General features: G+C 41.8%; 1 protein-coding gene across 2 annotated transcripts; it reads left to right on the top strand.

Annotated features, from left to right (window-relative positions):
• The first annotated feature begins 420 nt into the window (after positions 1-420).
• On the top strand, positions 421-9,935 carry cnot4a (CCR4-NOT transcription complex, subunit 4a). 2 transcript variants are annotated; one of them, XM_040026092.1, is made up of 13 exons: positions 421-672; positions 2,512-2,709; positions 2,911-3,108; positions 3,392-3,478; positions 3,605-3,706; positions 3,939-4,064; positions 4,152-4,276; positions 4,366-4,572; positions 4,689-4,746; positions 4,883-5,138; positions 5,494-5,991; positions 6,228-6,461; positions 7,451-9,935. In XM_040026092.1, exons 2-13 carry the CDS (start codon positions 2,536-2,538, stop codon positions 7,777-7,779), a joined length of 2,394 nt encoding a protein of 797 aa, XP_039882026.1. In that variant the 5' UTR covers positions 421-672; positions 2,512-2,535; the 3' UTR covers positions 7,780-9,935. The 2 variants fall into 2 exon arrangements, with proteins under 2 accessions (XP_039882026.1, XP_039882025.1); XM_040026091.1 differs by having other exon boundaries at positions 2,487-2,709.
• Positions 9,936-11,732: the final 1,797 nt, after the last annotated feature.

The following is an 11,732-nucleotide window of genomic DNA, read 5'->3' as shown; positions in this document are numbered from 1 at the left end:
TTAATGACATTGTAGGAGTGAAACAAACATTGAACAACGAAATTGAGTTGCAATTATCTCAGTGCAAAAGAAGACAGATAGATAGATAGATAGATAGATAGATAGATGAAAAGTACACATAAGGAGCTAAAGATAAAATAGTGTAGAAATTAAATTAATGGCGAAAAATAACACAAAATCTAAGTGTAGTGCAAACGAATGATATGTAAAAAGTTGAATATAACTAACATAGTAATGACGGCTGATTTAAAATATATGCATTTTGAATTTAGACAATAATGGCGAACAAAATTTCTTCGTAAGTGCGTTGCAGTGGGAACTACATTCCTCTTGAACGTAATGGAACGATGGGAAAATGTAAAAACTACATCTCCCTGAAAGCATCAGCCCATCTGCGCAGACTCAGTGGCACTGAATACTTGCCCCACTCCCTCCTCCCAACTATAATGCTAGCTAAGATGGTGGTTTGAGCGTAAATTGTCTCCACAATACCAAGAAAAGAAAGGGGCAAAACATCTTTATAGCCTTTTAATTACAACAGAACAACACAACTACTGGTATCTTACGTAACCCTCTATAGATATTTTGACATTTCAGATACATTGGCTCGCAGTCCCCGCCCAATTTAGTGTGACTCCCTTGGAGAGGAATCCTAAGCTAAATACGGACAGGGTAAGTAACGCTAACCAAGCTGCTAGCTGAGCTAGCCAGCTTCCATTCTGCCTCAATAAATGAAGGGCAATTATGTCTGTTGCGATTTTACTGACTGACTGTAAAGTTTTCTCACTCTTCATGAATTTCTGCCCAGCTAATCTTAATGTCGTTTGAGCAATGACAGTTGTTTATAGTGCCAACAACTTGTTCCCTGTTCAGTGTTAGCTTATGTAAGGCCTCGTCGTCAGCTCAACTACAAACCCTCGTACACTCTGATAATGTAGCCTGCTAACTACGGGTTAGCTTAAGCAAGCTGTCACTTTTTATATAGGGGGGCACCATAACGTTATGTCATACGTTTTTTTAAACTACGAACGTCAATATTGGGGAACGTCTCATGTCCACATGCATTATATTTGTGATTAACATCGCAGTTGTCACGGAATACTTGGTCTCAATCAGACCGGCGTCTTTTGCCAGTTCGCGGCTAATGTTAGCTTAGCCCGTGGTTAGTCAAATAACATCTGTCATAACGTACGATCCAGGAGACTAAGCAGCTAAAGTTACCAGCTTGGCCAACACGATTTGTTCACGACTTTAGTGGGGATGTCTGCGAGTGAAAATGCAAAACGGCGATAGCCGTGTACGTGTAGGGTTATTTGCGAAAATGCTGCCCGGCATTGGATGTCTATAGTCTTTTAGGTTTTTATCGAGCTCTCGATGGGCTCGTCTGCTGGCAGCGGTGTTGTCACGTAGAAAACAGGCTGGTGTTTAAATGCCAACAACAGGCGATTTATTCCTAAATAAACCTATTTTATTGTATTTGTCTTTAACGTCGACCATGACGTGTCAGCCCAAGAAAGATACCACAACATCCGCATTATCACTTTGCGACCATTAGTTCTGTTTTTTTTTAAGGATTGGGTTGGTACGTACACCCATTTGGCTTATTTTAGACCTAGCTAGAAAAACCAGTGCCGCCCAATGAAAAGACCTCAACAGAATGCAACAAATCTTCCATCTGTGGAGGCCAGAATGACCCGTTATTATTCAAGCCTTTTCGTGGTCATCTGTAGAGGTGTTACCGATGAGTGTTTCTCTTTGCGCGATGTAGCACACTCAGATATATTTAACTGTTATTGAGGACTAAAGAAAACGGTCGGATATATTAATTTAGGACCGTTTGAAATAGTATTGAGACACAAATGTGTCAATTGTTGACACCTTTTTCTTAATCTTTGATGTATCACTTAAATATTACAGCTCTGTGTGTAGCACAATGATTTTCAGCTGTATTACTCGGGAAGCACTGAAATCCTGAGCTGATACAATGTTTGAAATAACAGTTTGGCCTATAGCTGATGCCGATAGGGGTGGGTGTGTTGTTGTTTTCATTTATACCTCCCCCCTTTTTTTTGTCTTTTTTTGTCTTTTTTTTTTTTAACAAAAGAAGCAAAAAATCTTGACCAGATTGTTTTAAAAATCTCCAGGTAGTCAACAAGGCTGATACTGATGTTTAGCTATTATAGTGGTGCTTCTCTACTTTGTGCTGTCATTTGATTAAAAAACTTTGTTTTAAAATGCTGGGTGATCTTAAGTAACTGTTTTGGCATTCAAAAAATTGCATTTAAAAATGCAATTAAAAGTATTTTGGCATGTTCACTGATATATTGTCACGTTGGAAGTTCAATCGAAAGGGCTATACCTTTCTGCTGTTAAGCATCTGCACTGACAACAAGTTCAGTCATTCTAAATAAATCGTAAATATATTGCTTGCTATATTTAGTCAGTTCTGAGTGGAGCTCTTATACTCTTCATTTATGTTTTGGTAGCCCTGTGCTCTGTGATCCGCTTCAGTACTCAGCCTTGCTGCGCCATAGGATGTCCCACAGCCCTGAAATGAAGGACGACCCCATGGAGTGCCCACTGTGCATGGAGCCGCTGGAGATTGATGACGTCAACTTCTTCCCCTGCACCTGTGGCTACCAGATCTGCCGCTTCTGTTGGCACCGCATCCGTACAGATGAGAACGGCCTCTGCCCCGCATGCAGAAAGGTGAAATGGATGTAGATGCCATTAAGCTCATTAAACAGGAGGATGATTTGTCTGGCTCAGCAGTCTTGTTGGAGGAGACATCATGTAATTAGAATTACACAGGTGTAGCTTGTGTGTAACCATGCCTTAAATTAGTATTTTTTTTTCCTTTGAATGGGAGATATTTCTGTTTGTAACGCAGTTCTTTGTGTTTTTGTGTAGCCTTATCCAGAGGACCCTGCTGTGTACAAGCCTCTGTCACAGGAGGAGATCCAAAGGATAAAGAATGAAAAGAAGCAGAAACAGAATGAGAAGAAGCAAAAGGTGACAGAAAACCGCAAGCATCTGGCCAGTGTCAGAGTGGTCCAGAGAAATCTGGTGTTTGTGGTGGGGCTCTCGCAGCGACTCGCTGACCCAGAGGTGAGTGCAATGCTGACATTACACTTCAGCTACCTGTGACAGGAGCGTTGAAACTTATGGTATTCAGTTTGATGCAGCTAAGGAAGTGGCTGTGTCACTGTAGATTTGGGCTTGACAGATGCAGTGAAGTTTAAATGTACTTCGTTGGAGAATGATTTTTATGTATATTTAAATGTTTTTACCTGCAGCTTCCTCGTGATTCGTGATTCTGTTGAATATTCTGTTTGAAAGAGCTCAATATCTCCAGCACTTTGTCACAAGTGTTGCTGTGTTTTACCCACAGGTCCTAAAACGGCCGGAGTATTTTGGGAGGTTTGGTAAAATCCATAAAGTGGTCATCAACAATAGCACATCTTACGCAGGTTCACAGGTGAGGAGGGTGGATTAGGTTAAAACGGCAATTTAATAATGAAAATCCTCTTTCATAGCTACAGTGAGCTCATAAAAGTATGCAACCGCATCAATGGCATGTTTATTTACCTGTTTTGTTTTTTAGGGGCCTAGTGCCAGCGCTTATGTTACTTACATCCGCTCTGAAGATGCTCTAAGAGCAATACAGTGTGTGAACAATGTGGTTGTTGATGGCAGAACACTCAAGGTGAGAAGTTGACCCAAAGATCTTTGTTAATTTTTAGTGATTTTAGTAGTCTTTTAAAGTGCACAAAAATTAGTCATTTTATTCTTCATTTTCTTTTCTGCTTCTAGCTATTTAACACAAACGTCATTGTAAACAATGTAGATTACACAGAGAAGATAAAGAATTCTTTGAAAAGAATTAGTATGAATTTCTATGTAAAATTTTCTTCTTCTTCTATTTCTTTCTTTTGCAGGCTTCTTTAGGCACAACAAAATACTGCAGTTACTTCCTCAAAAGTATGCAGTGTCCCAAACCTGATTGTATGTACCTACATGAGTTGGGGGATGAAGCAGCTAGCTTTACTAAAGAGGAGATGCAGGTACACTTTTTTTTTTTCCTCTTCCCACAATGAGAGTCAGTTGTGGTTTAAAGCACCTTTTTGACCCATGTTATGTTGTTTCTTCAGGCAGGAAAACATCAAGAGTATGAGCAAAAACTCCTCCAAGACCTCTATAAAATTAACCCTAGCTTTCTACAACCTCCAGCTTGTGGAACAGAAAAGTCAAAGAGTAAATCCAACTCCACACAGAGGTTGGTTTTTATTAATATTTAGATTTGTTGTATTTTTATTATTTACTCACAGTGCAGCGGAGGCTAATTTCTGTCCTGCTTTGTAACAGAACCAACAGTAGCAATGGTAAAGATGGGTGGCCGACGCTGTCAGGGCATAACAAACTGTCCAACGGGCTTTCAGAAGACCGCAAGTCCCCTCCACTGCTAGACTATCTAGACCAAGAAGCTATTACTTCAGATGGGCTAGAAACAGAGCTAGGTCCAGGCCAGCGTACTGCCTTGTCCCCCTTTTCCTCTAACTGTGACAGTAACAGGTACATGGGTTTTTCCTCCGGAAAAGGACTTGCATGTTATTGAATAAAGCAATTGTGTATTTATTTTGCAATGACCTTTTTTTTTTTCTGTCTATATATAAATTTTCTACCTGCAGTCCCAGTGACAAACCTCCAGAGTCTATCGGCATGGTAAATGGCGAGACTTTACAACAGGTAATACAGCATTAACCAACCTCTGTGGTTCTTTTGTTTGAATATAAATCTGAGTATGAATCAGCAGTAATAAGGACAACTTCACAAACATTTTCTTCTTTCTTGTTTTTTTTTTTTTTTTTCTTTTTTAATAAAGATACCCACAAGTGACTCGCCCTCCCCTCCCCCGGGTTTAACTAAGCCCAGCCTGGTAGTGCCCATCAGCATGTCAGACATCACAGCCCGTTCGCCCTTTGAGGGTGCTGCAGCTGAGTCCCAGTCACTCTTTTCAGACAACAGTAACTTCAGACATCCAAACCCCCTCCCTGCTGGTCTGCCACCCTTCCCCAGCTCCCCTCGTGGCAGTTCCGACTGGCCTATGACCCCTGAACCACAGAGCCTCTTCACATCAGGTAGAATAACACCATGTTTAATCTAGCTGTCAAACATTTAGATTACTTCTATCTGCTGTATTCTGAATTTTCTGTTGAAAAATGTTCTGTTTTCTAAACATTGAGCCAATATAACTAATGCAGGTAATGTAAATAATAAGCAGAAAATGCTTAGGCACAAGTTGCACTTAAATTTTAATGTATCTAATACCTATTCAAGCTCAAACGTATAAGACTATAATAAAAAGGGGAAGTTTGTTTAATTTGCATGTAAGGAAATTTCAAAACTATTGCAGGTGTAATCTTTATCATCTAAGTTTATCAGGTAGTCGAAGTTTTGTGTCTCCTATAACCTCTGTGTTTTCTCTCCCTTCAGACACAATACCAGTGTCGTCCTCCACAGACTGGCAGGCGGCCTTTGGCTTTGGCTCGTCCAGCAAACAGCAGGATGACGACCTGGGCTTTGATCCTTTCGATGTGACTCGCAAGGCTTTGGCCGACCTGATAGAGAAGGAGTTGTCAGTACAGGATCAGAGCCCTTCATCCCCAGGGCCCCTCACCCAGGGGAGCAACCATGGACCCAGCCTGCCACCCTCCAACCCTAACCCCAGCGCTTCCCATCACTTCCCCAGTGGCCTCCCACGTGTCCCACAGCACCACAGAACCATCTACAGCTCCTTCAGTTTCCCCAGCACTCACAACAGCCAGGCCAGTCAGCAGCAGCCAGCTGCCAGACACCCCTGGTTGGGCGTGCCCACACGGAATAACCTCACACACTTGAACCACTCAGCCAGTGCTGCCTCACACAGTAATTTTCTGGACCTGAATCTGCCGCCTCAGCACAACACAGGGCTGGGAGGGATCCCCATCTCAGGTACCAGACCCGTGGGTCACTTTGGCACCTTTCTGTGTCACATTGCAGTAGTGCATGTTAAAACAGAGAATCAACAAGCTATTTAATTTCACAGCACATGTGTGCTGCGGCATGGCATTATGATACTTGTTTTGATTAGCATGTATTGATTTTTTTTTTTGCTGGCAGATGCAGTTTTGTACTTAAACACAAAAACACCTGAGGAGCTGACATGTCTGTTTACTTCTCTCTTGCAGAAAACAGCAGCTCTATAGACGGCTTAAATGTGAAAGAGTGGCAGGATGGTCTCAGGGCTCTTCTGCCCAACATTAATATCAACTTTGGGGGCCTCCCAAATTCCTCGTCCTCTTCCTCCTCCTCATCCTCCAACAGTGTTAACCACATTGGTGGGCCAGCTGGACCTGCAGGCATGTCGCACAGCCTGAGCTGGGACGGCACAGGCAGTTGGATGGACCCTGCTATTATTACAGGTTGGCAATTAGTTCACAGCAACATTTCACATCTTTTATGAAGCAAAAATCCAAAATAACTGGTTTGGGCTATTGTTTGTTTGAAATTATTGTTTAGTCCTAAAAGACTGGTCTGTAAAAACATCAGCACTATTAGTGAAATTACTTGATATTTAATATTTAACATGATAAAGGCTGACACTTTTAAGCAAGTTTAAAACTGGGTGTATACAAATCATGGATGAGTTATTAGATTCTTTTTTTGTTTTGTCTTTTGTGGTAATGGAAATCAAGTTATTATCTTTCGCCAAGTCATAATTGTAAGCAGTCATTTTCCATCTGGTCTGGTAGTGAGGATGAGTAGTTTGGTATGACGTTTGATTTGAATGTCAAACATATCCTGGGAAATTCCATCAGCGTATTTAGCAGAATAATAGCAAGGAAAGAGCACCATAAATATTTTACAGGCCTCAAAATGCTTCCTCCTTTTAACTATCGTAGAAGTGGGTAAAAACAACTGGCACAATGTGGTCATTTATGACATTTTTGAGCAGAGGGAGGAGCGCGAGTGACAAGCTCACATAAGACTAACCCTGGAGTTCTGAAATTTTTACAGCTTTGGATGACAAAATGAAGAAAGTATGAAGAGTTTCATCTTTTTAGCATAAAGCGTAAATGTGTGCCAGCTATTATGACTGATAACAGAAAAGACAAAAAACATTTTAAAGTGTTTTTTAAACTGATTTAGTGTCTTAACTACATGATTAAGAAAAGCCTTTCAAACGAAGTTGCATAACTTTTCCATTTTGATGTGTCATATAAGCAATATATTGTTATATCGAATAGAAATGATGAGTAAAGTCACCAATGACAGCACTACTCTAAATGTTTCAACAAAGCAGCTGATCACAAAAATCCCAAATATCATTGTCTTTATGTCAGATTTGTGTTGTGGTCTTTTTTTTGCCATCACTAATCTCTTGTCCTCCCTCTCCATAACCCCCCCGCAGGCATCCCAGCCTCAGCCGGCAACAGTTTAGACTGCCTCCAGGACGATAACCCACCACACTGGCTTAAATCCCTGCAGGCGCTCACAGAGATGGACGGCCCTGCCAGCTCAGCGATGCCCACTCCCCAGCCCCTCCACAGCAGCCTCCTCGATGCCCACATCCCTCTTCACCACAGAGCCGCCGCCGGCTGGGCTCCCTACCTTCCCCCTCCCACAGCCAATCCCGCCAGTCAGTTCCACTCCCCTCCCCCAGGCTTCCAGACCGCCTTCAGACCCCCAGGACAGCCCTCCACAGAGCTGCTACAGAGTGCCGCTGTGGACCGCCACTGAACACAGACTACAGCAGACACCCATCCATTGCCCCACTACCACTTTATACCCACTCATCTTGTACCCTCCCCCCTCCCCCTCCCAATGCAATACACACCAATCTGCAGAGTATGAAAAATTAACAAAGTAACAAACATGCTTTCATCTTTTTTCTCTTCATCCTTCCTTTTTGTCCACTCTGAAGGCATTTTATTTTGTTTTTGTTTGTGGCACACAGTTATCAGTACCTTTTTGTCTGCTGCATTCACCACTCCTTAGACCTAGTTCTGGGTGTAACATGGGATTCATTATGTAGCTTACTGTTAACGGAGAGCACAAGAATCAATATAGGATCGAGCACCCAGTGGTGACATGAGAGTTAACTCCACAAACTGGCAAATAAACAAATTAGCTGATGTGAGGTCTTTTTATTTTAAAAGTAACTAATGATTAAGCATGAACAGCATTTGTGTTTTTGAAAGTTGAAGTCTTGATTAGTTTTCGAGGAATGAACCAAGCTGTGAATCTGCTCTTTGAAGCTTTGCCCCAAAGACCCTCATCCTCCCCAGTTTAACAGGAGTCTGTGAAACGGTTAATTCTTACAGTTGTGTCGAGAATAAGGAGAGATGATAGAGGGAAGCCCTTTTCAGACATGGGATTCGTGACATCACCTCGTTCAAAGGGAGCTGTCATTCTGACTTGAGTCACTTTTATATTTATGTTTATTCAGATAAATAAGGGAAGGGAGACAAAAAAAAAGAAAAGACTTGCTGCTTTGCTTCTCCTACCGTACCCTGCTTCTTACACACAGGCATCGAGACAGATCTGTCTTTGGAAATAGGCAAATCACATCAAAGAGGATTGTAGTAATCACATTGTGAATGAGAAAAGGAGTCGATTAGATAAAATATCATTGTGTACATGTAATTGCTGTTTAGAGCCGCCTCCTAGTGAATCATCATTGTGTGCGTGCCTATCCACCAACATGCCTGTGTGCAATCAAACTTCAAATTGATTTGTAAATGCCGTCAGGTCCAGCCGTACAAGACGGTGATTGAAATACAGAAAAAGTGACCATCTAGACGTTTAGCTGATGTGTAAGATTAACAAAAAGAAGCGCATGTCTGAAGGGGGCTGGAGAGAAGAGGGGTTGGTCTTAGCTTTTTGTTGAGTGGGTTTAAAAATGAATAAATAAAACGAAACCTCAAAAACAAAAAAAGAAGCTGAGAATTGGTTAGTAAAGGTCAAAATGCAGATGAGACAGGGGAGTTGAGGGCACAGGCTATGCATGGGCTCCCTGTTAGGTAAGGACACAAATGGCCTGCTTTGAGAGGCCACTTGGCTCACATTCTCTTTAGTCGAGGGGAACTCCCATTGGCCCCGTCCTGCTGGAGGGAAAATTTTGCTGAACCTCTGTATCAGAGGATAGAGCATCGCCTAACCGCAGGGAGCCAGGGCTTTGGGAGATCGTGGCACACATCCTGAGCACTAGGGTTAGACTCACAGTGCCACTGTGTGGTACCTACAATAGCTAGCCCTAACATGGACAGCCACCACTTAGTAAGGACAATGACTAGATGGATGAGGATATGTCGAATACTAACGAGGGTAATAAAGGGGTTAACAGGTCCCTTTGTTTGACCCACGAGGGCTTAAACGAGGCCTTAAAATGGACAGATGAGAGAGAGTGAGAGAGAAGCTTGAGCGATAGGAAGGAGAGCATCAGGACTGCTGAAAAATATGCAATATTGTACATGACTTTGACAACTGTATCTGATCATGTGTCACAAAGGAAGGTGCCGCAAGACAATACCAAGTACTGTAGTAGTGATTTAAGGAGCCTTTAGGATTTGAAATCAACCTCTCTGACCACCACCTTTTTTTCTTTTTGAAGTCTTAATTCTGATCTGTGTTCGCTCTCTCTACCGCTCTCTTCTCTCTCGAACTTGCTCTGTCTCTCTGATCCCCATCCTCCCCCCCTGCTGTTCTCTATTTAACAGTATTCACAAAATGAACAAAGTCATCCAGGAGAAACCAACACAGAGTCATACAATGGGTTTTAACATGATGTTGCAAGGAAAAAATAAACAAAACGACAAATTTGAGGCGCTTAAAGGAAGTGAACTGTCCTCTGCAGGTCTGGAAAAATGAACCTTAAATAAAACTAAAAACTCTGAGCTGGTGTTTGTCTGCTGTTGTCTTCTCATCACTGCCTTTCTGCAGAAAATACAAATCCCAGGAAGCTCGCTTTTAAGTTGCTCCTCTGTTATTCCAAATCCTTCCACTGGGGGGCAGATCACTTTTTGTCAGCTAGGAAGCTCTGCAGTCAAACTTCAGCTGAGCACACAAGGTGACACAGAACGACACCGACTACAGTTTTTCAAATACACCGCATTTTCACCACTAAGCGTTTTCAGTGATTGGATATAGGCAGAGTACTGATGGGCATGATCCTTGGTCAGATTTCTTTGAATGCAACATCTTTTCATTGCAGCATTGCTGCCAGGAGCAGAGCATGTGTGCGTATCACTGTCCTTTAGTTTGCAGCTCTGCACTCTCCCCGGCCAATGCAGCAGTAGATACCTGCTGCAGCGAGGTCTCTTCTTTTTTTTTTTTTTTTTGTCCTGCAGGACTTCTGACAGACACAGGGAGGAGCACAGTTATTACTCTTTACAGTGTCTCCACTATTTCTGCAGTCAGTTAACTGAATCTGATGCCTCCAATATGCTGTTTAACTCTGAATATTGTTTCTATGGGAGATTAATTACACATACATGATCTGAAGGTCCCAATTAGAACCAGAAGTAAACGTTTTTATTTGGCAGTTTAAGGTGTTAAAATTACTTATAACTGTCATAGTTTAAAGTCTTTCAAGCTCGCTATCCTTCTGTAGCATGTACAATAACATTTCAAGTTCAACAATATATCAATATCACAATATCATTTTCAAGTTGTTTATGAAGACTGTCCAGATTCAAATGCAATAGTAGGTATGAGAATGCTTTAATAATAAATAAAAATGATAATATGAAAATATTAAATCCTTAATATCCAGAAATAAGCATCATAATAATGAAAACTAAAGCAGAAGCAAATCACACTGAAGAATCAGAGAACAAGCAGCACTTGAAACCGTTTTTTCTTGGCGTATTTGTCTATGATCTCCAGATAAAGTTTCAATAAACAAAACACACTCGGTGTATTCGCCGATCAATCGAAGGAAAGAATTATTCAGTTGTTCAAATGGCCGATGACGTCTTTGTTTCTTTCATTCGATTAATCGATGAGTCGGCTGGTGCTAAGTGGACATGTGGCTAAAATGAACACCCCGGGATGCTTGGAGCTGTCCTGCCTCTAGTTTTAGGCTGCAGGTGCTGAGGAGGCACCAACAGAGGAAGGTGAGTGTAAATAATGCAGGCAGGCAGCAGATTCAGGGGTTGTGACAATGAGTCAGCAGCAACACAGATGGAGGGGGTGGGTTGGGGGGGCTTCGCTGTGAGTGTTCCCGGGCCAACAAACACTCGTGCAGACTGATGAAACATAATGGAGGGATCGTAGCGATGATGCATGACTGACGTCTTTAGAAATCTGTTTTCTCCAGCTATGGAAAATAACTCTGGCGTTTGGCGCCGTTTCTGCTCAAGTGGAAAAAGATCGGCACTGAAGAAGGCACGATGGACTTGCGGATTAGTTTATTGATTTGCTTGCTTTGATGAAGCTGCATAATTACGTTCATCATAAGGCTAAAGAGGATGGTGGATGACTAAGGTGTAAAGGTTAGAGGTAATTCGTAGAGAGGTATTGATTTTTGCAGCACATTGCAAAACACCTGGGTCAAAGCAGATCATATTGGATTGTAAAAGAACATTTATGCTTATGAGACTTTAAATTCCAGGCTTCTTTTGTCTGTTTTTCTACAAAACCAACTCATTTTGCACTGAAGTTAAAAAAAACACACACACACACACACACAC

Source organism: Simochromis diagramma, unplaced genomic scaffold (genome assembly GCF_900408965.1).
Source record: "Simochromis diagramma unplaced genomic scaffold, fSimDia1.1 OVJJ01000293.1, whole genome shotgun sequence".
Taxonomy (NCBI): domain Eukaryota; kingdom Metazoa; phylum Chordata; class Actinopteri; order Cichliformes; family Cichlidae; genus Simochromis; species Simochromis diagramma.
The sequence above is the reverse complement of the archived record's forward strand: the minus strand, read 5'-3'. Positions and strand labels throughout refer to the sequence as shown.